The sequence below is a fragment of the Apiospora aurea genome (genome assembly GCF_038362705.1).
Source record: "Apiospora aurea strain CBS 24483 chromosome Unknown utg000001l_segment0_segment0, whole genome shotgun sequence".
NCBI classification, from domain to species: Eukaryota; Fungi; Ascomycota; class Sordariomycetes; order Amphisphaeriales; family Apiosporaceae; genus Apiospora; species Apiospora aurea.
This window is the reverse complement of record NW_027117388.1, coordinates 1,214,836-1,240,756: the sequence shown is the minus strand read 5'-3', so window position 1 is coordinate 1,240,756 and position 25,921 is coordinate 1,214,836. Positions and strand designations below refer to the sequence as shown.

Below are 25,921 nucleotides of genomic sequence, written 5' to 3'. Positions count from 1 at the left end.
GGGGTGGGGGTGAGGTGGGAGAGAGAGGGAGAGAGGAAGAGAGAAGAGAGAAGCCGTCGTGCGGGATGCTCTCGACTTTGGGAATAGTGGGTGATGCTGCGGCCTCGACAACAAATACGCGTTGCTGTCTCCTTTTCGCCCTCTTGAGAAAAAAGTTGGAGAGGTAGGCAGGTAGGCTTGCGTCGATGCAGGCGTTCACAGCGAGTTATTGTAGATAGGAAGCGCTATGCCAGAAATTGGGGATAAGGAGCAGCTGGAGCAAGCAATCACTTCCATGGGATGGGATAGGGATCCTTAATCCCTGACAGGGGCTCGCTCCTGGGAGCGAAAAAGGGTCCGCCCGTCTGGTGGATGGATTGCATTTGCTCTAACTAGGTCGATTCTGTACACCACGAGTACTTGTCTATACAGTACACTGACAAGAGCTGCTACTGTCGGAGTTGTTGTGCTTCAAACATCATTGACTCGACCCCCAAGTGCTACTGCTGGATTGGGTTTTAGTGCAGCATTGGCGCAGTGGTTTAGCTGTCATCTTCCGAGCCTGCATGTGTAGGTACATGGGGGAGTGGGATGTGAGATCAATCAATGGAAATACGGTAGGCAACAGGTCGGCAAGTTGTGCTGTATGCCAGAGCGCTCGGCCTGCAATCCAACAACAACCTAACACACACCCAAGCTCCCAAACGAACCCTCATTCATGTGCGGCAGCGAACCGGCAAAGTGAGATATGTAGGTAAGTACCTGCATATGTCGCTGAGCCCGTCTCAGAGCTTGAGAATACATCAAATACCTAACTGGCCGGCTGGAATAAGAAGTCGGCAATTATGTGGGCTGTCGTTGGGCCGTATGCGTGTGTGGTATGCCGCATATGTGCTGTCAAGTATGAGGCTGGTACGTTATCATGTTATTTGTTAGCTTCGCCTGGGGGGCTGGCCGCTGAATCAAATCGGAAACTCCTGGATGGCTCGTTATGTATCATTTGAAGAAAAAGTGATCGATTACATGCCGGCTCTGGCTCTACATGACGACAACAAACTCGAACCTCTCATCTCTCACTGCACCAACGACGGCCGGCTGAGCTGACCGGGACAGGGAATATCTGCAGCTTTCACACACGCCTAAACACCGCCAATACCAATACCTATGTGTACGCAGATACACCGTGTGCGTGCATGAAGCTGAGGTGGCCGGCAGGTAAATAATACTCCTGCTATGGCTCCCTATTAGCTAAGGCATCGCTGGCGACATCCTTCCCCCCGGGCCACAACAACCCACATCGTCGAATTGCCATAGACGACGGTTATTTAGGGGGAGAAAGGGAGGGCATGCCGTGTGTAGCGTACCTTGCTGGCGGAGCGGCCTTTGTTTATTTGCCGGGGACGATATCTAGACCGCCTGGTGCTTTTCACGGCGGTCGAAGGAAGCCAGGCACGTCTTCGAGGCGGGAGACACAGGATGGTGGTTGGGGGGGCACAACAAAGAGACGGTGGCCTTTTCTAACCAGCACTAATTAAGTCGCGGGCGGGGTTAGAAACCCATCTTTTTGGGTGCTTGTTGCTTGCCAAAACCCAGGGTTCAACACAGGCGGTATGGCCCAGCTGCTAGCCGTACAGTAGCAGCACCCAGGCAGCCAGGAGTTCCGACTCTTCAGCAGCGCCTAGACACATGAAGAAGAGAAGCGCCGTGGCTTTGATAGTCATGCTGCTGTTTTGAGATGGCACTTATCCGATGTTGTGTTACTGCCGCCGTCGCCGCACCCAAGCCTCAAGCAGACGAACTCTAGGAACTCTCCAGGACGCTGTCGGGGTCGTACAATCTTTCTATTCGTCTCCAGGCACGATGGAATGGATTAGCCTGATGGATGTTAGGTAGGTCAAATGTACCGAGGTGGTACAAGTGCCTGCATCCATCCCAATGCCTGCCACACACCACCTCCCCTAAAAGCAGGTACGCACGCCACACCGACAAATCTTAGGTACCTACCATCAACGTGGAAGGGGGCAGGCACTCATTACAAACGAGCATGCCCGGTAGCGTTGCCAAGCTCGAGAACTGTTCCACGGCAGCTCAATATTTACCAGTTGACATGTATTGCACACTGCATATACATGTTACATTTGCAGAACCCATGGGACTTTCGGGCGTCATGCATCGCTTCGCAGGAGCAATAAGCTATATGAGCATTGACAACAGGTGCCCGGAGCTGATGCTCGACGCAGTCGGGGACGTCTTCCCACCCGTTCTGCCGTTGTCGTAATTGTGTCTGTGTGCGTGTGGGTGGAACGACTTCCACAAAGACACGATTCATGCTGGAGTACTGCCCGCTTTGGCCCATGTTTCAAAGTGGCTCTTTATCCCAACAGCACCGTGCTCGCCGTCCGCCTTCTGGGTCGTTGGCTTGGTCGCCAACGGTTTTGGGGCCGGTCCCCTACACATAGAACCCGAACCCTGGACAAGACAAAAACAGCAGCCATACACATGGTCCTTATCTGTGTTGAAAGCTCCCTCCAGGTTACAGCAGCAGATGGCCTTTTGGACAGCTCGGGAGACATTCTCAACCCCGGCATTGAAGCATTCACTCGGACTAGTATCCTTACGGTAATCTTCTAGAGAAACCTCGTGGGGATGGCCTGTTAGTGCTCCAATGCAGTCCCGAAGATCCATACAGGGATGGTGCTGGCAGCTTCACGCAGTGCGACGGCTCCAGCTTGTTGCTTGGCTTGAATATGCATCTTGATGCTGCAATCTATCGACACATTTGTTTACTTTCCCCAGTGAAAGTCTCTCCGTTTTCTTTGTTGAACCTGCCCACTGCCCACCAGTCGGGTCACAAGCCATGGCCATCTTGGTAGACACCACCGTATCCCTCCGAATGTGTTGAATGTTACAATGCCCCCAGGCCAGCGGGCCCAACGTTCATCTGAACTTCCTCTTTTATCAACCCGTGGCGAGTATAAACGGACCTCGGCGCCCATATACTCAGCATAGGTCCATATTCGAAGTTAAAAATACCCTCAATATGGATTTTGTGTATCAAAATATGAAACTGTTCTTGCAATCATTAGACGTATATGAATCTTGTTCCTGACCGTTAACCGAATATATTCGGAAGATGTGTGATATTAGGATGTCTCAACTACTTGAGACTCACGGCCAAGTCCCTAGTAGAGAACGCGGACCATGATGCGCGAGCCCAGGGCTTCCAGGGATTCTGTAATATCCTTGATATCGTCTGTGTTGACGTCGCTGACATCGGCCAGCAAGTACGCAACATCACCTCTGCTATCACTGGTCTGTTTCGGGACGTTGTGGTTGCCAAGAACCTCGTTGACTTTGCGCAGGACACCCGGGATGTTCTTGTGGATATAGATGATCTACTCGAAGTCAGTAAAATAGTATCATGAGGGGGTAGACAGTAGAGCAGGCTTACGCGAGCATGGTTGGGCTCGTCGAGCGTCAAAGAACGCAGGGTAACTTCAGGCATGTTGACGCTGCCGATAGTGACACCCTGGTTGATGTACCGAACCAAAGCATCGCCAACTAGATTGAAAACCATTAGTTCATACTGAATTTTCTTGGGGGTCATGCATTTTTGCTTACCTTCAACACCAATGGCCCGCTGGGCTTCTTCCGTGCTGCCCCCAATATGAGGCGTAAGGATGATGTTGTTCAAGCTGCGGAGGTCCTCGCCCCAGGAGTTGAGCTCGCTGTTGAAGTAGTCACCGTTGGCAGCAGGCTCGTTGGGGTAGACGTCAAGGGCAGCACCGGCAACCTTTCCACTGCGCATGGCATTAACGAGCGCTGGAATGTCAACAACGGTTCCACGGCTGGCGTTGATCATGTAAGAGCCGTCCTTCATGTTGGCGAATTGCTTCGTCGACATCATATTCTTCGTCTCGGGCAGTTCAGGCACGTGAAGTGTGACAAAGTCGGCCTCGGCCAAGAGGTCGTCCAGAGTCGACACCTGCCGGGCGGTGCCTAGGCCCATCAAGCTCAGAACGTCGTAGTAGATGACAGTCATGCCCATGGCCTCGGCCAACACTGACAGCTGAGAGCCAATGTGACCATAACCGACGATACCCAGGGTCTTGCCACGGATTTCCCAGCACTTGTTACTGACCTTGTTCCAAGTACCACGGTGCATCTCCAATGAACGGTCACCCAGTTGCCGGGCCAGGGTGATGATCTCGGCAATGACTAACTCGGCCACACTACGGGAGTTGGCAAAGGGTGAGTTGAAAACAGCAATACCTTGAGCCGCCGCATATTCCAGGTTCACCTGGTTTGTACCGATACAGAAGCAGCCGACGACAAGAAGGTTCTTGGCGTGCTCAAGCACCTTTGCTGTCAGCTTTGTCTTGGAGCGAATACCAATTACGTGGACGTCCCTGGACGTGTGTGATTAGCATGCCTATTCTGTAGTAATGTAATTGTCTGACTTTATCCTCTTATAGCCCTTTTCGAAGCTCTTGGTTAGAGGCAGCAAGTCGCAACTCAGGGGCAACGAAGGAGATAGGCTTGAACGACAGCAAATCGGGGTTATGTGAGGCTCGCCCCAGCTGGAAGACTGCGCGAAGGGACTCTCAAGCCAGGACGAGCCGAGGAGAGCCAGGGGCGACGGAGGCAGGGGCGGAGATGGGGACGGGGACGGGAACGGGGGGATGGATCAGCTTACTTGATCTTCTCGATGAGCTGGTCTTCCGGCAGGGGAGGTCTTGAGAGCCTCGACCTGGTAGCCCTGGCCGGTCAGGATATCACGGCCGCTCTGGTTCACGTTTTCCAACAGGAGGATCTTGATGTCCTGTGTGTTAAAAGGCTTGAGCGGCTTAGGCGCGCCCTGCTGTGCGTGCATGCCTCCTCCGAGGCTGCCAGCGCCAAGCGACGGGGTATGGAAAGTTGCGTTGGGAGAAGTCGAGACACTATGACGTTCCGCCCGCGTGGGAATGGCGATATTCTGCGGCTGCGACATGATGGCGACAGAGAGAGAAAAGAGAACGAGCGGGATTTCAGTTTATCCAGAGCAAATTTCAGTTTGGCGAGGTCGAAATTCACTTTAGCGAGAAGTGAGTTCGGATTTTATATCGTCTGGGCAATTCCGGGTTATAAAGAAAGTAAGCGTAGGTAGATAGTATTTGACTCATCCAGAATCAAGCAGAAAGGGAGGGTGTGTCGTTCGATGAAACTAACACCGGCCGGCCTTTGGAGAGGCAGTTAAGCGGGACCCTTGGCAGTGGAAAAGTTTTTGGGCAGAGGATGCTTGTTGGTTAGCTGCGTATGTACGTGTAAGTTGGTGCAAATTGGGTTGTTAGGTAACAGGTAACCGCAGGAGCGGCTGCTGGAATCGCGGGCCAGCAGGCCTGGACACGCTCGACACCCAGCTCGACGCTGAATATTACAGGAACCAACCCTCTTCATTGGTGCGGCGGCGCTTTCTAGTGGTTCGCTAGTATCCAGAGTCGCTGCAATCCTGGGGCTGGCCATGTTGTGCCTCCGGTTTGCCTCCGGTTTTCGGATTGCATCATCACTCATATTTTCACCCAGTCACCGGAACCTAGAGCCACCAAATACCGATCTCATACTGACAACGCCGCCTTCTTCGCTCAGCACTGACTTGGCCAAGTAGCAACTCTTCGGAGGCAAGGATCGGTGCGAAAGCGAAAACGAACCATATAGTAGAACGAGGTACGGTCTTGGTCCCAGTATTATGTAGATGTCTGCATAAGCACTTGCTTCAAATAGGCAATTGTCGTCTCACCACTATATGCCATGGCCCACGCTTGCCTCCTCAAGTGGCGTTGCGTCTCTTACACCAAATCAGCTTGTTTGGCATCAACTGGCTCGCCTACTCACCCTGATAGGCACATCCATTCAAGATCAAATCAAATCGTACGACGCCGGGCTTGGTTTCTGAACGTGAGTAACAATTAGAAGGTCCTGCGCTAGATACATGTACAGCTCTCATGAGACAGGTGACCGAAGGCGTCATTGGCATATCTTCCCCAGCTGCTTTTTCCCTGATGGACCTCAAGCTGATGCCTTTCCATGTTCATAACCGTGAACCCATATCGAAGTCATTCCTCTATTAGCGTTATACTGCCACCCTTCTTTCACTTTGATCCGCCAGCCACGTCCGCCAATCTGGCCAAATCTCGTCGAGTGGCAAAGAAAAACCTGTAAACTACCAGTGGACGCATAATGAGATTTCCGAAACAGCCCTATAACATGAGAGGGAATTCCAGTCTATTTTTGGGAGGGTTGGTACTGCAGCGTCATGAAATCGATCACTGCGTCATGGGCATTATTGGAGGTGGCGGGCAAAGGCCCAATGGCCGAAATTCGTTGTGAATGTCAACAGCAAGTTCGGTCAACAAATAATGTACCATCTGGCCTGTCTTATCGGCAACGAAACGCCGGCATAACGAGTCGGTTGAAGACAACCTGTTTAGCTCTGCTTGCACTCGGCAGCTTCCTTGTTGGGCTTCGCGCCATCATCCTGTTGTTTGTTAGCATCGGGTGGGCAAACTCGAAAGGGGGCAGTTGTTGGAAGGCGTACATCTTCCTCAGACTCCTCCTCGTCCTCATCACGATCATCGCTAAGATCGTCGTCATCCTCATCGTCCTCCTCATCGTAGTCGTTCTCCTCAAAGTCGTCGAGTTCCTCAAAGGCCAAGGCCTCTCCGGTGAACCAGTCGATGGCACGAGGAATCAGCTTCTCCTTGATATCCTCACCGAGCTGGTAGTCAAGCTCCAGGCGCTCCTCAATGTCCGAGGCGGCGGAATCGTCATCCTCGGTGGGGGCCTTGGGGGCGAGAAGAAGTTGAAGAAAGACTCAGTAGGAACCGTCTTCTTGACAATGCGAGTTTGCTTGGTGTCTGGGGTGTTTGTTAGAATTGGTGTTATCGACAAGTAGGGAACAGTCAAGGGAGATGCGGCTTACTCTTGTTGCGCTGCTTCTTGCTCTCCACCCGGACAGTCAGATCCTCACCCTCCTTCCAGTTGATCTTGTCACCCTCGGCGTGATCGTAGATGAAGTCGCCACCATACCCGCTCTCGTTCTGGTAGAAGTAGGTCTTGGTGATGGTCTTGTTCGTGAAGAACTTGTTGTCGGCGAACTCGAAGATAAGACGGAAACCGGGCTTGTCGAGGTACTCCATGCGAATGTCGACCAGGTGCTTGAGAGCACCCTCGTCACGGTCCGTGATCATCTCGGCGAGCGAGATCTGGTTCTTCATGGCAGACAGCCAGAATTCGGGGATACCAGAAACGTTCTCGGCAGCCTCGGCAGCCTCGGCGGACTCGGCAGGCTTCTCCTCCTCCTTGGGCTTATCGGCAGCATCGGCCTCAGCCTCCTCCTCATCATCCTTCTCACCAGCCTTGATCTCATCCTCAGAAGGCTCAGTACCGCCGTTCACGATATCGGCACGCTTCTGGTAGAGGGGAGTGAACTTGGCGAAGTACTTCTTCTCCAGTTGGAGAACTTCTTCTTGGAACTCAGCTTCCAATTTGGAGTGCTCCTTCTGGATACCCTTCAAGCCAGCAACTCGGCGGCGAACAGGAGCGGGCAGCGACTCGATGTAGCCGGACGAACGGCCAACCAGAGAACCTAGGCGGCCCTGGATCATCTGGACGAGAGCGGGGTTCTGAGCGAAGATTGATGCGGCAGCGGCACGCTCAGCGAGGTCATCTGCAAAACACACATGTTGTTAATGACCTCGTACTATTGTACTACGCGAGTTTGTTGCATGGAGCAACTGAACACGACTTACCCTCCTTGATGCTGGCCACGCCGGGCTGTTGGGCGTGGGAAGAGATAGGTGCATTGTTGGCGGGGGTGTTCTGCGGGGTCCTGAGATGACATTCAGGGTCAGTTTCCAAGCTGAAAGCGATTGCAAATTTCGCAGAATAGAAGGGGACTAGGAGAGACTCACGGCGCAGTCACGTCCCGGCGATTCTTGATGGGCTCGGCCATTGTGATTGTGATTTTGCGGTGTCGTTGACCGAAAATGGGATTTTTGGTTGGGGAAGATTTGGGTTGGGTAGCGGTAACTGCAAGACCGTGCAGCAGTCGCTAAGTAAGTAGACGTTGATTTTTTAGACTGGACCGGGGGTCGCAGATCAACAACAAGGCAAGACAGGCACGAGTTCGGTGCGAGGTCTCAGACACACCCCCAGAAAATTCGAGTTGTCAGGTTCAAGGCGACAATGGGGATCAAATATGTAGGAGTCGAATCTGGGAGTTGGGAAAGGGAAGGGAAAAAAGTTGGAGGGCGGAACAAAGTCCCAAAGTGCAGGTGGAGTTTAGTGTGAAGGTGAATGGCCTTGGGCTGGACTGAGAATGCTCATAGCATGTAGACAAGTAGAGTGATGAGCTAGACCTAACCAAGCCCTTGTTGCTGGGAGATGTTGTTGGACTTGGGGGAGCCGATGAGTGGCCAAGTTGGTGAATGGGTTGAGGAGGGACAAATGGTTGATGAAAGATTCTACTGGGGCAAAGGTGGGGGAGACAAGAAGGCGTGGCCCACCCTGTTTTTAGTGGTAGGAGTCGAGGGACAGGCCAGGACAGGCCAGGACAGGAGGAGGCCCAGAAGAGGCCCTTGGGGACAGGACAGGAAGAAGAAGATTCATCAATCAAAACCGAATGTATGTGCCTTCTACTCGCTCCAAGTCATCCCTCCTGACTGCACCGCGCTGCAGCCTCTCAATATTCAACCGGTATCTTGTACCTTGGGTACAGGTATGTACATTGATGTATGTAGTATTCCCTCTTACTCACTGAAGAAGTGGATAGCCGAACGCAAAAATTCTCCTTCTAACCATCCAGACTTGGGTAAGTACGATGTAAGTGCGCAAGAAGAAGAAAATATTCTATTATCCACCCACAGTTCGGTTGCAGAGAGGGTTTGAGCATACTTCACTTTACATACCTACCTGTTACTGAAAGGCGTAGCTACTGTCGATATCACGGCTTTATTTTATCTACGTGTGCGACGTACAACATTGAAAGAAAGCCTAACTGTGTCATCGGGTCAACCTTAAAATAAAATGACAGACGTTGCAGGTCGGCTACATACGGCAGGCTCCCCCAGAACTGAGAATATTCACACGCGCATACCCTCGAGCAATCAATGTCCATCAATGTGAAATTGGGTATTGATGTGAGTTGTCCCATGCCGTCAGGCGATGAACAAGACTGCCGATAAGTATGGCTGTGGAATAAAGGCCCTTGAATGTGTCTGTAGGTATGCTACCACGACACGGTTACATGTATCTAGAGAGGCGCGTACTTATGCATTGGGATATATGTCGCTGGAGCACCACCTTCGGCAAGCACCGCACCTCTCTTCTGGACCATGATGATATCAAATTAACAAGGCGATGGTTTATGAAGTCGACTGCACATTTAAAGGCGCCTGTAATTTGGCCGCCTATATGGTATGTGAAAAATGTTAGCTTAAAATCGCACGCCGTGTAGGATGCCAAGCAGCCGTCGACACTATACCCAGGTAGGCATCCCGGCTCTTAGGATTCTGCTCCGAATCGCTTCTATCCCAGTTAGGCGGGTGATAAAAATGCGGTTACAGCAAACCGAAGTATTATTTTTTTTATAACATTATATAACTTAATAAAGTAAAGTAGTAATATTAAGTACTTTAATATAAGCCCTCACCCGCCTGCTAGTGTTTAACTAGTGAAAGCAAGAGTGCATTATCTCTTGGATGCACCAACCTCGGATAAGAACAGTATCCAATGGATGTCTCAGCAATGTTCAGGACCAATCAGCCCAAGTGTTAACATGCCGTTAGGCCGTTCGCAAGTGATATGTGCGAATGTCCACACATGGGGGATTCAGATGCACATACAACAGCTCCACCTACAGGTTACATGCTTTCTTTTGTGTGCAGAACAGCGGTGACCTTCTGTCACTGACGCAGTTGGCGGTGCAAAACTCCCCGTGGCCCTCCCGCATTTGGATCGCTGGGAAAGCTTGACTCCCTCATGGAACTTGGAGAATCCACGATTTACCTAAGGTATAACATCGAATCTCGATATCACTAGGTATGGTACAGTCAAGTCGGTCACTTCTGGAACCAGTCCCAACAGTCTCTATTTATACCAACTGTGTCATACTGCGACATCGGATTTTCATGCGACCATAGCACATGCCCATTCTGTCCTCGCGAGAGTCTGCCCAGATGGAGGAGTAGAGCAACAAGTCGAGTCAGTTGATTCACACAATGCCTCACTTACACGATCGAGGACCCATGCACCACGTGAAGTTGATACAGATGACCCGTTTCTGGCTTATCGCGGATACCAAGTGCTTATCTCCCGTCCCTGGTGGGGGCCGGAGCTTATTGACATTTATTTTCGACGGCCTGGCCTGGGGTACTTTGTATGAACCGAACCGTACTTTCTGATTGCCAGCCCATTTGCTGCTGGAGTTAAGCCATAACGCAGGTACCACCAGCATCGTCATCGCCAAGTTCTCCTGTGAATTGGCAAGGGTAGGCCTCATTTTTCGTAGCCGCCTCGCGTTTGACATGGTCGGCATAGTAACCTAGCCACCGAGTATCTCCATCGGCCAATCCACCCACAGCCAGCGGACGACCACTCGCAAAATGCATTGCGATTTCTTCGAGGGTAACTGACATCTACGAAAATGAACGACGAACGCGACAGAGTACCCAATGGCGGGCAGCGGTCCGGTGGGCGCACCCCTTTCTACCGGCTGCCTTCCAACCAAAGCGGCTCAAGCGTCTTCGAGGATGTCGAAATGGCGCAAGATGAGGTACGAATTTCAGATGCACTAGGTCCAATACCAAGACCCGTCTCCCCTCAGTGTAGAATAGAATGCAATTTGTATTTTTATAACCGTTCGTGGCGGCTAATTCGTATCTTTCTAGCTGTTCTCCGGACCCATTGCCGAGAGCCTGCCTTCCAGCATTTCAGCCTTTGCGCATAGACGAGGTCGTGCCGATTCCACAACGAGTTTCGCATACTATAACGAGGACGAGGACGACGCTGTAGATATCGAGGACGACGACAGAGCGTCCCATGTATACGATGATGGTTCGGTCGTTATCGATATTGATGACATACCTTTCGGTCTTGGGCCCAATGAAGAAGAGGAGAGCTCCGAAGGACTGTTGGAAACCACCCTCGACCACGAGCATTATGCCATGCGCAGACGATCCTCTACCTATTCCAGAAACTCAGTGCACTCCAGGCTTCTTCGATCGGAGAGTGGACGCACAGATGCAAGCGGAGGCGGTCGCGGTTACGGACGAGCCAGCCAGAAGCTTTATATGGTGAATGAGGATCTGACGATTGTCATTGCTGGTTTCCGCACAAGCCGTGTTGGTTTCGCGGCGTACATCTTCATCTGCTTTGCAACATTCGGCCTGGCTTACTTGTTATTGCGTTGGCTTCCGAGATGGCAGGTCAAGTTGATAGGGAAGTCTTGTCCGCTAAGGGAGTGCGAATGGGTTGTCTTGGAAAACCAGTGGAGCGAGATGTCGGTGCTGCCAGTCTCTTCGAGGCTTTACGACCGATCCATGTCGACAGTCTTTGGAGCCCCTGACAAGATGTATGTGCAATATCTCGAAGATGACGCCGATCCCGTTCTACCTGAGCTCCGCGTCTTGATTTATCGATACGTGCGGTTCTTCTTCCATCCCCTGAAGGATAAGTTTGTTGTATCCACCGGCTGGGAAGATCCCAACTGGAAACGCGTGAGGGCTGTCCGCGCAGGCTTAGACACGGATGAGAAAGAGGAACGGGAGAATGTCTTTGGCGCCAATATCATTGATATCGAACAAAAATCAATCTTTCAGTTGTTGGTGGACGAGGTAAGATATTCCTAACCAGCCAAGAGGATGTGACACCTGACTGTTGCTTGGGACACAAATTCCTTTTACTATGTTCATGTGTACTAACTTAATTTAGGTATTCCACCCGTTCTACATTTTCCAAATCGCCAGCCTGGTCCTGTGGTCTTTGGATGAGTATTATTATTACGCAATTTGTATCTTCCTCATGTCGGCTGGCAGCATTGTGACCACCCTCATTGAGACCCGCTCCGTTAGTACCACCGGGACGTATTCTGTCGAACTAAAGCTAACACAAGACAGACAATGAAAAGATTGAGGGACATCTCCCGCTTCGAATGCGATGTTCGAGTTATACGAAGTGGATTCTGTAAGTTGTGCAATGTGCTCCGTTGCAAAGTCGCAAACTAATAGAGTAAAGGGACGACCGTTCCCTCGTCCGATTTGGTGCCTGGGGACGTATACGAGATCAGCGATCCTAGCTTGACACAGTTTCCAAGTGACAGTTTGCTTTTGAGCGGAGATTGTATTGTCAACGAGAGCATGCTCACTGGAGAATCCATACCTGTCTCCAAGATACCAGCTACTGATGAGACACTCCATGACATGAAGCTGGGAGCCTCAACGATCTCATCCGAGGTTGCTCGGCACTTCTTGTTCTGCGGAACTAAGATTGTTCGAGTACGTCGCCCTCAAGACGAGAGAGACGATCAAGCGGTGGCGCTTGCGATGGTTGTGCGTACTGGGTTTAATACTACGAAGGGCTCATTGGTTCGTTCGATGCTCTTCCCGAAGCCATCTGGCTTCAAGTTCTACCGCGATTCCTTCCGGTACATAGCTGTCATGGGGTGTATAGCGATCCTGGGATTCATCGTATCATTTGTCAACTTCCTTCGTCTCGGTGTTGCTTGGCACCTCATTGTCGTACGGGCGCTGGACCTCATTACCATTGTGGTTCCCCCGGCACTTCCTGCAACGCTTACCATTGGCACCAACTTTGCGCTCAGCCGTCTGCGAAAGAAACAGATCTTCTGCATCAGCCCGCAAAGAGTAAATGTCGGCGGAAAACTCGATGTCATGTGTTTCGACAAGACAGGCACCCTTACAGAAGAAGGTTTAGACGTGCTTGGAGTGAGGCTTGTATCAAAATCGACCAACACGTTCGGAGATGTGGTGGCGAAGGCAGAATCGCTCGTGCCTCGAGCAAACTTCGGAATCAACGACGAGAACAGATACGATACAAACCATGCCGCTCTCTTCACCATGGCCACTTGTCATTCACTCCGATCCGTCGATGGCGAACTTGTTGGCGACCCCTTGGACCTGAAGATGTTCGAGTTTACAAAGTGGTCATTTGAGGAAGGTCGCCATGGTGGAGGTGATCACGAGGATGAAGATCAGGGAGGTTTGTCGCCATCCATCGCACGTCCGCCCCCAGTCACGCTCTACGACACGGACGACTATGGTACTGTTCAAGGTCAAAATGCTCCTATCGAGCTCGGCGTCTTGAAATCGTTCGAGTTTGTCTCTCATCTGCGAAGAGCAAGTGTCCTGGTTCGCGCTTTCGGGCAACAAAGTGTGGACATCTATGTCAAAGGGGCCCCCGAGTGCATGAAGGACATTTGTCGGCCAGAATCATTCCCCACCGACTACGAGGAGCTTCTCTCTCACTACACCCATAAAGGCTACAGAGTTATTGCATGTGCTACGAAGCATCTGAAGAAACTGTCATGGGTCAAAACCCAGAAGATGAAGCGAGAGCAAGCTGAGAGCGACCTGGAATTCGTTGGCTTCATCATCTTTGAAAACAAGCTGAAACCCACCACAGCTGCGGTGCTCAAGGAGTTGACGCAGTCAAACATTGGTTCCATCATGGTCACTGGAGACAACATTCTAACAGCCATCAGTGTCTCGCGGAATTGCGGCTTGGTAGACAGAGCTGCGCACTGCTTCGTTCCTCATTGCGTGGAAGGAAACTTCCAGGACCCAAATGCCGACATCCAATGGGAAAGCATCGATGATTGCAACCTCAAGTTGGACAATCGTACACTGTTGCCGCTGCCTATTTCCTCCGAACAAGATGTCTCGTTGCCGTACGACATCACGAATCTGAGCAATTATTCGTTGGCAGTCAGCGGCGATGCGTTCCGATGGATAGTCGACTTCGCCCCAGCCGACGTGCTTCAACGAGTGAGTGGTCACCGGTCTTGGCTATAATCGCATTGCTAATTTTTTTTCCATCTAGATGTTGCTTCGAGGCAAGATTTATGCCCGAATGTCGCCCGATGAGAAGCATGAGTTGGTCGAAAAGCTACAGAGCATTGGTTATTGCTGCGGCTTCTGTGGCGATGGTGCAAATGACTGCGGTGCATTGAAAGCAGCCGATGTGGGCATCTCGCTCTCGGAAGCCGAGGCATCAGTTGCGGCGCCTTTTACATCTCGCGTCTTTGACATTCGATGTGTGCCTGATGTTATACGGGAGGGAAGGGCTGCTCTTGTCACAAGTTTCAGCTGCTTCAAGTTTATGAGCCTCTACTCGTCCATCCAGTTCACGTCTGTCAGTTTTCTATATGCATCAGCGTCGAATCTCGGAGATTTCCAGTTCTTGTTCATCGACGTCTTGCTCATCCTACCAATTGCCATATTCATGGGCTGGGCCGGTCCATATCCAGTCCTTAGCCGGAAACGACCGAATGCAGACTTGGTATCTCGAAAAGTCCTAACGCCCTTGCTGGGACAGATTCTCATCTGTATTTCTATCCAAGCTGCAGCCTTTTTGCTCGTGAGAGAGCAACCCTGGTTCATCCCGCCACGCGTCCACCACGAAAAGTCCAACATCAAGAACTCGGAGAACACTGCTCTTTTCCTGGTGTCTTGCTTCGAGTATACATTCATCGGAGTGGTCATGAGCGCCGGATATCCATTCCGACAGCCCATGCATAAAAACTGTAAGCCTTCACTTCCTTCTCTTCATTTTTCCCTTTACGCCCCCCTTTTTCCTTCCTCGCCACAGCTGCTAACCCGGGGGTTTCATATGCAGGGCCTTTTGTCGCTACGGTAACCGCGGCGCTTGTTCTGATAACCTATATGGTCCTGGAGCCAGCTCACTGGCTGCGCAGGCTGATGCAGCTGACCCCGATGAGCTACTCCTTCAAGATGACGCTCATCGTTCTTGGCTTGGCCTACTTCGTCCTCGCATGGGTCTCGGAAACGTACATTTTCCCGCACCTGGCGCGGGCATTCGGCAAGGCGAAGCTGGCGCTCACGAACAAGCCCAAACAGCGGAAGGAGTACAAGGCGATTGCGGAGAGGATGCAGATGTAAAATGTGTAAACTTTACTCACAAAAAGTTCAGTTGGAAATTTCTTAATTCATATTCTAGAATGTCGCGTGTGTTGTTGTTCTATTATTGTATTGGTATAACGGCGTGCTCAGTATTTCTGCTCCCTGATGAACATGTTTGTGACCCTACGGCCTAGCATACTCCATTCGCATGTACAGCAACGAGGTGTTGCTTGCCACCACCAACTATGAGAGCAAGACGATTGCAGGCAGCAGGAGACACAGATCAAGTGTTTTGAGCGAAGAGCCCAGCCAGTCTCGGTCCACTGGCTATGCAATAAACATTCATCTGAGTGAGCTATAAGGTATCATCCACTTTACACATACACACTCGCTATGCTCCCACCATTATTATGTATGAAGCATGTCTAACCCTCCATGTCGACGTCCTTGTTGGAGCTGTCGTCCCCATTGGCCACTTCCTTTTCCCTCCTCGGAATCTCAAACACAACGGCCCCGTTCTTGCCGCCCTTGACCGTCTTCCACCGGCCTAAGCGGTGCTCTTTGCCCACGGCAGCCACCACGCATAGCCCGTCTGCGCCGCGGTGACCCCGTTCGAACAGGGAGATGTCGTTCACCACGCCCTTGACAAACCAGGGCTCATTTTCATCCGAATGATTGCCATTGACCCGCACTTCTCCTTCCTCAGATTCGACCCCAAAAGGCTGTCCAAGTACTCCTACCGGCTCGATCTGCCTCTTGTCCTCGCTTAAACGCCAGAGTCTAACGCAGCCATCCCAGCTGCCGGAAAGAATGACGTCTGAGTAGGGAAGCGTACGAAGGGCGGTGATCCACCTGGGCTGTTCGGGCGATACCTGTTTCAGATCGGGTATCTTTTCCGCAGATGCTTCTTCGGGTTTAAGTGGCGGTTCAAAGCCGTGAGCGTGGGGCAAGATGAATAAGGGTTTCTTCTTGCTGATACTCCACAGCGATATCGAGCCGTTTTGAGAGCCCGTGACAAACAGCTCGTCATCTAACATGGCAACCCGGTCCATGGTATTCTCAAGGGCCAATGATTTGGGATTTATGTGATCGGCTTTGGTCTTCTTCTCGCTGCCACCGCCGCGGAAAACCAGCTGCGACTCCTCTACAACCTTCCACAGACGCGCTGTGCGGTCACGGGCACCGACAGTAACACACCTTTCTTGGGCCAAAGCCGCTATGTCCACGACTTCATCTGCGTGTCCGTATAGTGTTTCCTGGAAAATTCAAGAATTAGTATACCGTGTTTAAGTGCAGTGCATGACCAAGCGAGTGATACTTACAACATAAGCAAAAGGGGGTCCATCGTCCAAGCTCCAGACTTTTACTGTTCTGTCCTTGGAAGCAGTGTAAAGCTGGTTTGTTCCGCGACGGAATGCCAGCCCGGTCACAGCGTCCCTGTGGTGTGTGAATACTCTCAGCGGCTTGAGCGTCTTGGCGTCATGTATGATCAAACGCCGATCACTACCTCCCGTCACAACATACTGTCCGTCTTCCGATGCAGCTACACACAATATCTCGCCGGTATGTCCCTGGTAGTTTTTATTTTTGGCGGCTTTGGCCCTGTCGCCCTGTCGTGAGTGCACCTTGTCCGGCTGTCTGCGTGGGGGAGCCTGCTTCTTCGGCTTCTTTTTAGTCGTCTGTGGAAATTGGTTGGCGGGCAAGTCTTGTAGCCTCCACTTGACAAGAGTTCGATCTTTGTGTACTGTGTATGCGAAAGGGGCGCAGGTTGCAACTGAGGTCGTAGCCAGATTGTTGCCTCGGAACAAGGTGTGAGAAGCCTTCTCGGGGGCCAATTCGCCAGCGATGGTACGATAGACTTTGCCTTTGGCTTCGGCGACATCTTCTCGCAGCCTACGTTCAAGGAGGATTTCTCGGTCAACGCCTTCGGCATTGAAGCCCACTTCGACCTGTTCCTTGACGTTTTCGAGATAGCGAGATGCAAGCCTCAGTCTCTTCTCGGCAGCAGTCTCCCCTTCGTTTTCTGAGTCGGAACCTTCTTGGGCGTCTTCAGGTTCGTCGAAACCTCCATCTTCGCTTTCAGAGCTTCCGGATATCGACTCGTCGTCCCGTTCTGGTCGCTTCGAGGGTGTAGCAGGTTTCGTCACCTTTCCGGGGCCTTTGGCAATGGAGCCATGGGGTCTCTTTTTTGGGGTTTTCCGTAGTGGGAGCCCGCTTCCGCTTCTTCTGGGCGCCAGGTATCGTGAAGAAGGAGGACATTTTGGCGAATTGTCGCGGCTGTTGTCCTGATTCTCGAGCAATACGCAGCAGGACCGAGATGCTGCCTCCCAAAAAGTTCGCCCTTCAAACCCAGTAGATCATATCGCAAAAAAAGTTAAAGTGGGGCACATACTAGTGTGGCTAGATGCGTCTTATCATCTTATCGATGTCCCCGCCGACGTGGCTCAATCCCCGACCCTCCGAACCTGTCTGGAACCCAATTGCGGCTGAACCGAAGGCTCAGGCTTATCCCAGCAGCAGCAGCAGCAACAGCAGCAGCAGCAAGCAGCAACTCAGGTGCAACGTAAGGGTGGGCCGGCCTTAGTCTAACTGAACCAGGCTGTAGCTTGACTGCGCGTCTGTGTGTGTGTGATTGCATCCATCATCGGCCTTGCGACAGCTAGAAGACCTACCCAGTTGACGCCCATAGACCTGAGAGCTTTCAACTGCAAAGCATCGCCAAAAACAAGGCGTCTCGTACCACAAGTTCCTTCTACTCAGTAACACCCTGCACACTCGCCCAACATGTAGGTCTCTTCTCTCCCCCGGACTTGTCTTGAGCTCCAGCAACGTAGCAGCAAGCTAACCAGCCGCCTATCTCACAGGGAGGTGCTCCTAGGAATTACGGGCAAGGACTTCACTTTGATTGCAGCTTCTAAAGCTACGATGCGAGGGCCCACCATCATCAAGGCCGCCGACGACAAGACAAGAGCGCTGAACAAGTCCACCTTGATAGCATTCTCTGGAGAAGCGGGCGACACAAGTACGTAAATGTCCCCGGCGGGCACAGGCATGGCCCGCACTGGCGATGGTTTGGGAGCGAGAGCTTCTGGAAGTTTGTTGTGTCTTACTGACCGGGTAATTTCCAGTCCAATTCACGGAATACATTCAAGCGAATGCCCAGCTGTACTCGATGCGGAACGAGTCTGAGCTGTCACCAACAGCGCTGGCACACTACGTCCGCGGCGAGCTGGCATCGAGTCTGCGTTCACGAAAACCCTACAACGTCAACCTTCTGTTGGGAGGCGTTGACCCCATTACCCAAAAGCCCAAGCTGTTCTGGCTCGACTACCTTGCTTCGTTAGCCCCCGTTCCCTATGCGGCCCACGGTTACGCTCAATACTACTGCCTCTCGATCCTCGACAAGCACCACCATCCCGATATCAGCTTGGGAGAGGGAATCAAGCTGCTGGAGAAGTGCACAGACGAGCTGAAGAGACGCATGCCGATCGACTTCAAGGGTATGACGGTCAAGGCAATTACGAAGAACGGCATAGTGGACATTGAGTTCAATGATGACAAGATTGTCAAGAGTGCTTAAGAGGAAGCCTCTTGATGTTATGTCAGCCAATGATAAAGCGCAAGGGAAGGCCAAGGCCTTGTGAGTGTGTATACTATCTAGAAGTACCAGGGCGGGTTTATATCCGTATGCGAAAGCACTCATGACTGATAATCCACGATGTTTACCGAATAATCCAAGTCAAGGAACGCTCTGTGCAGTTGTCCCGGCATTCTATCTTGGATACATCCGAATTCAGGAATCCCATACGGGGCAGTAGTGTGCGCGACAAGCATCAAAATGCTGCACAGGGACCATCCTGTTTTGGCTGGAGAAAATTGCCACATCTTGCATACGCTTAACAATGATGCTTAAACAACGCCTAGATGAAGTTGTTTTCAGTTGGTCCTTTTCCGTACACATTCCTCCTCGATATCTTTGTTCGACAAGTATTCCGATAGATGTATTTGGGTTTGGCCTAGAGGGACCCAGTTTACTTAAAGAGACCAACACTTGACTCGGCAAGGTGGTGACCCAGCTCTTGTCAGTTGGTGGCATGGCGTTCAAACCGGCCAGAGCGAGCGGTGTATGTACTACGTTGCAGGCATAAATTTACCTCCCCCTGCCAGGTAACTAAATATCGTTTGGTAGCGGCAGTACAGGTGGCGATATACCCAAAAGGAAGGATACCTCTTCAATTCGATTGTGACTTGAGCGATAACTAGCTTTGGTACTTGACAAGGGAAGGTAAAATTACCCCTACGACGTGGTACCTTCTCGCCCCTGTCGACCTCACTAGCAGTCTCTAAAGCGACATCATGGTAATGTTTTTGACTACTTTTGTTTGTGGTTCGTAGGGCGGTGAATATCTATCAAAATGGCAAAGCGACACTTTTTCTATATAGTGTAGTATAGTGAAGAAGTAGAGCTGGTAAGCGTAAAGTTGGGAGACATTATCCTAACAGCCATTTCATCCATGGCAGACAGACGGGTGGGAGAACTGGTGGGAGAGTACAGAGGATCTTGTTATTAGTTTTTCCAGATGCCGTATTGGTACATACCTGGCACCTGGGGCTCAAGCAGCGGTTTGGGGGAAATTCTATATTCACTTCCATCGAAACTGTGCCCGCCCGGGGAAGTGTCCGAAAGGGTGTGGCCGAGCCCCCTCAGAGGGTTGAGATGAGCTGGCGAAGTGGCGATAGAGGGCCCGCTGTGCGTCAACAGATGACGGAGTCAAGGGTCTCTGACACTGGAAGTAGCTGAGACTGCAACTCAGTCCCCCCAGCAAACAGACCGGGATACCAGGCTCTAGTATTCATAGCTGACACCTGAGTGCTGCGACTTTAGGGCCATTAGGTCGGTACACAGCATCCTAGGGCTGGATCGCACTGTAGATAGCCGTGGAATCGAAGCCGGCATTTCATTTACTTACATCGCGAGGCGGGCATTCCGATATGTCAGATGTAGGTAAGTAAGTATTGAAGCATCGCTATGTAGGCAGTAGGCAACTAAGGGTATCCAAGCCCAGGCATTACTCATGTCTCTCTGCGGAAGCGTGCTGAAAGTGGAATTTGTCCAGAAACTCTGGGGAAAGAGTTATCAGTTCAGCCTGTCTATCCCGAACTGACTGCCACCTCGATACCAGCCAACCCAAGCTACCGTATGTACCTACGCAATACGGCCATCGGTCCCTTGTTGTTGCCACCCGACATACCTCTAAACGACTCGAGAAGAAAAATTTGCCCATGCCGTCGCCCAACTAATAATTGCTCTCCAGCCTTTCGGAGGATGGTTGAGCTGCATGTACAGATGCGGTGCTCCACTGCCTTAAAAAGAAACCAGCAAGCTCTGCCTGTTAGGCATCGGCAATTGTACAAACAGCAGAACACACGTTTACAGGAGAGATTTCATCCTCCGAGATCAGAGAAAGGAGAAGATGAAAGTATTTGGGATGGGAACAGTGTGCGAATGCTGGACTTCAGATGCTTAAGGTAGACAGTACCAGGATGAAGGCAGGAAGGGAGAAGTACGTGTAGGTCTGGTCTGCAGTGGTGTCCTGATATCATAGGGGTGCACTTCAACGGATGCCAGGTGGAGGGGCAGAGGGGTGACCAACGACGCAATGCAGCCAGTCTGTCGCCTCCCCTTGTACTTCAATGGTAGAGCAGGTACCTTAATCAAGTACAGACCCTGAGAGAGACAATACTCTCGCACCGCACCTGGGTTACGACGAACCACCTACAGACATCCTAACGCAACCAGCCAACCTCCAGTCTTGCGGGTGCTGGGAGTCATGTCATGTATGTATGCCAGATAGTAGCGGATGGCAAGCAGCAACCCACGGAGATAGCAAAGCACTAGACGGTGTTTTTTTTTTTTTTTTTGAAGACGCTTTACAGATTCCAGGCCCCTACTGCGCTTGACTTTTTTCTCCCTCTCGTTAGCAAGTGAATGTCACCTGGTACATGCAGACTTGGGTCAACAGGTAGGTGGTGTACTTGCAAACGCTGATACATAAAGTACATGCCGCTTACCTCTGCCACCATTGGATCTCCAGACTAAATTTTTTTTCCAGGCCACCCACTCCCCATTCAACTAAAACCTCCCAAAACCTCCCCTGCCTGACCCATTCTTCCCATCCCACAACCACCCTCTATCAACCTCTTTTTTTCCTTTTTCCCTCTTCCCACCCAGGACGAGAGAGAGAAGAAGATTCTCACATACAAACTTGCAGTCTGCGTTTGGTCATCGTTGTTTTCTCCTTCCTTTGCAAAAGATTTCGTTTTCTTTTCGAAGGAGCTTGAAGACTTGCATCAATAGACGTGTGATTTACCGGCAGCCTTCCCAAGTAGACAGGCTTTTCACACATCCTACATAATCATTTTTTCCGTCTGAGAAGAGCGACCACCAGGCTTTTCCTCATTCACCTCCCATTCCACGATCTTTTTTGTCTTCTCATCGCCGACCGGTCGAGAAGTTCAACATTGTTTTTCATCCCACCCTCTCGTTCTTTCCATCAGAGATAACGTAATCGGCTGGACACGAGAAACACTGGTCAATCAACGACATCAACCTTCACGATTTCATTCGTCCCTTCGTCATTCAATATGGCTGATCAAATCAACATGGGCGGCCTGAGCCTCAGCGAGCAACAGAATGGACCTCGCTCTTACATCCCACCTCACATGCGCGGTAAGATGGGCGGTGGTGGTGGTGGCCCCCCGGCTGGCCCCCTGGTCCCGCCATGAACGGCGGCCTGAACAACAGCGCTTGGGCAGGGTAAGTCACACTCCCTTCATATTTTTCCTACACGGCAATCCTAGATATCCTGTCGGACCTGCTTCTCCGACTGCCTCCTTTTCCGCGACGAACTCGAGAACTTTTGCTAACACTCCTCATCTCAACAGTAACCAAAGCTTCGATGCCCGTCCTGCTCCTGGTTGGGCTGGCGCTAACCCTCTCCCCGGCGGCCCGGGTCCCAATGACTTTCCTCCCCCTCAGCAAGCACCTCACCAACCGCGAGGCAACTACAATAACCGCGGAGGTGGCGGCTTTGACCGTAACGGCTATGGCAACCCCAATGCCTCCGGCGGTGGCGGCGGCGGCGCCTACGCTCGTGGCTCTGGCGATGGTCAGTGGCGCGACGGAAAGCATATTGCTGGTCCCGTCAACCCTCGTGTCGAGCGTGAACTCTTCGGTACTCCCGAGGACCCCTCTAAGCAGCATACTGGTATCAACTTCGAGAAGTATGATGACATCCCTGTCGAGGCTTCCGGTCACGATGTCCCCGAGGCTGTCACCCAGTTCACAAACCCCCCTCTGGATGACCACTTGATCCAAAACATCAAGCTTGCCCGCTACAACGTCCCCACCCCTGTCCAGAAGTACTCTATTCCTATCGTGATGGGAGGCAGAGACTTGATGGCTTGCGCCCAGACTGGTTCCGGAAAGACTGGTGGTTTCCTTTTCCCCATTCTGTCACAGGCGTTCCAGACCGGACCCTCGCCTGCTCCCGCTGCTGGTGGCGGCTTTGGACGCCAGCGCAAGGCATACCCCACATCTCTGATCCTCGCGCCCACTCGCGAGTTGGTCTCGCAAATCTACGAGGAATCTCGTAAGTTCGCCTACCGATCTTGGGTACGCCCCTGCGTCGTTTACGGTGGTGCCGATATCGGCTCGCAACTCCGCCAGATCGAGCGCGGTTGCGATCTTTTGGTCGCCACCCCTGGTCGTCTTGTCGATCTCATCGAGCGAGGTCGTATCTCGCTTGTGAACATCAAGTACCTGGTCCTGGATGAGGCTGATCGCATGTTGGACATGGGTTTCGAGCCTCAGATTCGCCGAATCGTTGAGGGCGAGGATATGCCCGGCGTTGATGCTCGTCAGACCCTCATGTTTTCGGCCACCTTCCCCCGTGACATCCAGATGCTCGCTCGCGACTTCTTGAAGGACTACATCTTCCTGTCTGTCGGTCGTGTCGGTTCCACCTCCGAGAACATTACCCAGAAGGTTGAGTACGTCGAAGACATCGACAAGCGCTCTGTTCTCCTCGACATTCTCCACACCCACGGTGCTGGTTTGACCCTGATCTTCGTCGAGACGAAGCGTATGGCCGACTCCCTGTCTGATTTCCTCATCAACCAAAACTTCCCCGCGACATCCATTCACGGTGACCGCACCCAGCGCGAGCGTGAGCGGGCCTTGGAGATGTTCCGCAATGCGCGATGCCCCATTCTCGTTGCCACTGCTGTTGCTGCTCGTGGTCTCGATATCCCTAACGTCACCCACGTTGTCAACTACGATCTTCCCACCGACATTGACGACTACGTTCACCGAATCGGTCGTACTGGTCGTGCTGGTAACACTGGTCACTCAACTGCCTTCTTCAACCGTGGCAACCGAGGTGTTGTGCGCGAACTTATCGACCTTCTGAAGGAGGCCAACCAGGAGGTTCCCGCCTTCCTCGAGACCATCGCTCGTGAGAGCTCCTTCGGAGGTGGCGGTCGTGGCCGTGGCCGCGGTGGCGGCGGTGGTCGTGGCCGTGGAGCCAACAGCGATTTCCGCAAGTTCAACAACGGCGGCGGCGGCGGCTTTGGCGGCGGCTTCAACGGCCCCCCTCAGGGAGGCAACTTCAGTGGTGGTGGCGGCTTCGGTGGCCCCCCAGCGGCGGCTACGGTGGTGGCGGCGGTGGCTACGGAGGTGGTGGCTATGGCGGCGGCGGCTACGGCAACCCCAGCGGACCTGGCCAGGCCTCTTGGTGGTAAATATCCACCTACCCGACGTCCTTTCCCGATCCCCACATGCTTCAATGGGGATTTCCTGTCGCAACAGGATTGGGCGCCCTACTTTTTCCCGCGGCACATACACTTTCTCATGTTTTACATTTGTTTTGCGTTGACGCTTCACCATTGGCATTTTCTTCACCAAATTTTGCGAGGCATAAATCCTTCTCCCGGCGGACTTGATATTCAGCCTCCGTTGAGGACTGGCAGGGTAGAGTCCCATGACATAGGACTCTGGCACATGATACGGCATTTGTCTTTTTACGGCTGCATACGCAATTTATGATACCCATAGAAGTCCCCTCAGCGGGCGACTTGCGAGCAGCTGCATCAGAAAGACTTTGGAAGGACAAACACGTGCCTTCACCACCGAGACTGGGTCGGTCTGGGGACATCTGAGGGCAGATGATCCTGGACACCCGGTCCAATCGACGCATTTGCGACCTGCTTTCACCTTCGTAGAGGAGGGCTTTACGAGAATGGAGATCGTCCTTGGCATTCTCACATAGAAGGGGATTTATGCTCTGCTGCTTGGCAGTTGATTTTGTGCGATGGCATATTCATAGACAAAAGTGGATTTCTCGGTTCTTTGCCAGGCAGGCTCGAAAAAGCGAGCAACGCCACGGCGAGGGGACCTTTAGAGGGCTCATGATGATAGAAATGGTAATTTCGACGGAGGTCGAGAATAATGGATTCATGAACAACAAAAAAAACGGCGTCTCGGTGAGCAGGGCATGTGGATTCGGACCTCTTTCCTGGATTCTTTGTCAATCGTTGAAGTATCTCGGGACGATTAGGCAGGTCAGAGTTTAGGGAACCTGCTCTTTCGATACAGCAGCAGCATATGGAACAGGCTAGAGTCCAACCTGCCCAGGCAACGATACTGGCAAACGGATGGCAGTGTCACTTTGCAGATGCCGTCTGAGACGTTCTTCAACCCTTTCGGTTTTTACGTCGTGGTGGTCCAAAGGAAAGGCTCATCATGAATGGACTGAGAACTCCCAAATAAAAAAAAAGAAACGTTGCTTCATAATCTATTTTGTCCCATGGCATGTGTGTGTGTGAATGTGGTGATATAGGCAGATGAACTGCTAACGGCAACAGATGTAGCAGGCAACACAGTCTATGTAAGTGTAAGACTGCCTGGAAGCTTGGCTGCCTGCCCAGCAAAGGAGATCGCGGCGAGCAACGTTGCCAATGGCTATCATCAGCCTGTCAGTCTATGATGTGTAATGCTGTAGCTGCGAGTCGTTCCTGAGTCGCTGTTACAGAACAGGTGGTTTTGGAAATCTCCAAACACGTTCTTGAATCGTCTTCAGTTGAAGCCGCCTTTCCAATCCACTCACCTTCCTCTCCCGTCGGAGTATTACAGTTCTTGCACGTACGCAGTCAGACCTCGTTTGCAGCTCTCTGCAATTTGGGCACACGAGCGTATCCTTGCTGGTCTTATACAGGCTTCCAAGTCCGATACTCTTTACTCCCAACTCGTGCAGTGCCAGCCAGCTCTGAAGTGGCGATCTGATGAAGAAGGAGCATGTTAATTTACCGACCAGACCAGGTGTCAGATTAAGCTCATCCCCGAGGGTTTCAAAGGAGAAGGAGCAATTAGTAAACCGGGATCTGCACTCCAACATCTTCGGTAAGATAGCCTTCCCCGGGATCTGGCCGCCTCGGAGCCAAACCTTGACGGGCTGCCTGGCTTGACACCAATACCCCTCCCTTCCTCGTCCGAACTCACTATCTGGCCAAGTACCCCAATCCGGGAGTATATTTCCACGAGCGGGCGGATCGGTGGATGAGCGTTAACTTTACTTTGCGGTTGTTGTTTCTTTTTTGCCAGAGCTCTGACACGTCGCAAGTCAGGAGGCCCACCCGCAAAGGGGCGAGTCCTCGAAAGGGGAAAACGAAATAGGCTGGTGTCGGCTCTAGGTTGGTGCATGGATACCAGATAGGACGAAGAAGAGAGGCGTGAGATGAATACATACAAT

The 25,921-nt window shown here is 51.9% G+C and overlaps 6 protein-coding genes across 6 annotated transcripts; 3 read left to right on the top strand and 3 right to left on the bottom strand.

Moving 5' to 3' along the window:
• Positions 1–3,161: 3,161 nt before the first annotated feature.
• Positions 3,162–4,969, bottom strand: PG986_000393 (D-isomer specific 2-hydroxyacid dehydrogenase; the record flags this gene model as incomplete). Its single annotated transcript, XM_066836615.1, has 4 exons — positions 3,162–3,374; positions 3,431–3,540; positions 3,601–4,357; positions 4,676–4,969. 4 exons carry the CDS (start codon positions 4,967–4,969, stop codon positions 3,162–3,164), a joined length of 1,374 nt encoding a protein of 457 aa, XP_066705508.1.
• A 1,473-nt stretch (positions 4,970–6,442) lies between these two features.
• On the bottom strand, positions 6,443–7,969 carry PG986_000392 (uncharacterized protein; the record flags this gene model as incomplete). Its single annotated transcript, XM_066836614.1, has 6 exons — positions 6,443–6,493; positions 6,554–6,799; positions 6,853–6,872; positions 6,938–7,684; positions 7,767–7,846; positions 7,929–7,969. 6 exons carry the CDS (start codon positions 7,967–7,969, stop codon positions 6,443–6,445), a joined length of 1,185 nt encoding a protein of 394 aa, XP_066705507.1.
• A 2,691-nt stretch (positions 7,970–10,660) lies between these two features.
• PG986_000391 (uncharacterized protein) lies at positions 10,661–15,152 on the top strand (the record flags this gene model as incomplete). The annotated part of the gene is made up of 7 exons (XM_066836613.1): positions 10,661–10,789; positions 10,905–11,849; positions 11,947–12,081; positions 12,132–12,198; positions 12,250–14,018; positions 14,074–14,776; positions 14,869–15,152. 7 exons carry the CDS (start codon positions 10,661–10,663, stop codon positions 15,150–15,152), a joined length of 4,032 nt encoding a protein of 1,343 aa, XP_066705506.1.
• Positions 15,153–15,538: 386 nt separating this feature from the next.
• On the bottom strand, positions 15,539–17,372 carry PG986_000390 (rRNA processing protein RRP9; the record flags this gene model as incomplete). The annotated part of the gene is made up of 3 exons (XM_066836612.1): positions 15,539–16,369; positions 16,436–17,226; positions 17,261–17,372. The coding sequence occupies 3 exons, from the start codon at positions 17,370–17,372 to the stop codon at positions 15,539–15,541; spliced, it is 1,734 nt and encodes a 577-aa protein (XP_066705505.1).
• Positions 17,373–18,038: 666 nt separating this feature from the next.
• Positions 18,039–18,693, top strand: PG986_000389 (nucleophile aminohydrolase; the record flags this gene model as incomplete). Its single annotated transcript, XM_066836611.1, has 2 exons — positions 18,039–18,135; positions 18,242–18,693. The coding sequence occupies 2 exons, from the start codon at positions 18,039–18,041 to the stop codon at positions 18,691–18,693; spliced, it is 549 nt and encodes a 182-aa protein (XP_066705504.1).
• A 3,202-nt stretch (positions 18,694–21,895) lies between these two features.
• PG986_000388 (uncharacterized protein) lies at positions 21,896–24,442 on the top strand (the record flags this gene model as incomplete). The annotated part of the gene is made up of 3 exons (XM_066836610.1): positions 21,896–21,930; positions 21,975–23,803; positions 24,396–24,442. 3 exons carry the CDS (start codon positions 21,896–21,898, stop codon positions 24,440–24,442), a joined length of 1,911 nt encoding a protein of 636 aa, XP_066705503.1.
• Positions 24,443–25,921: the final 1,479 nt, after the last annotated feature.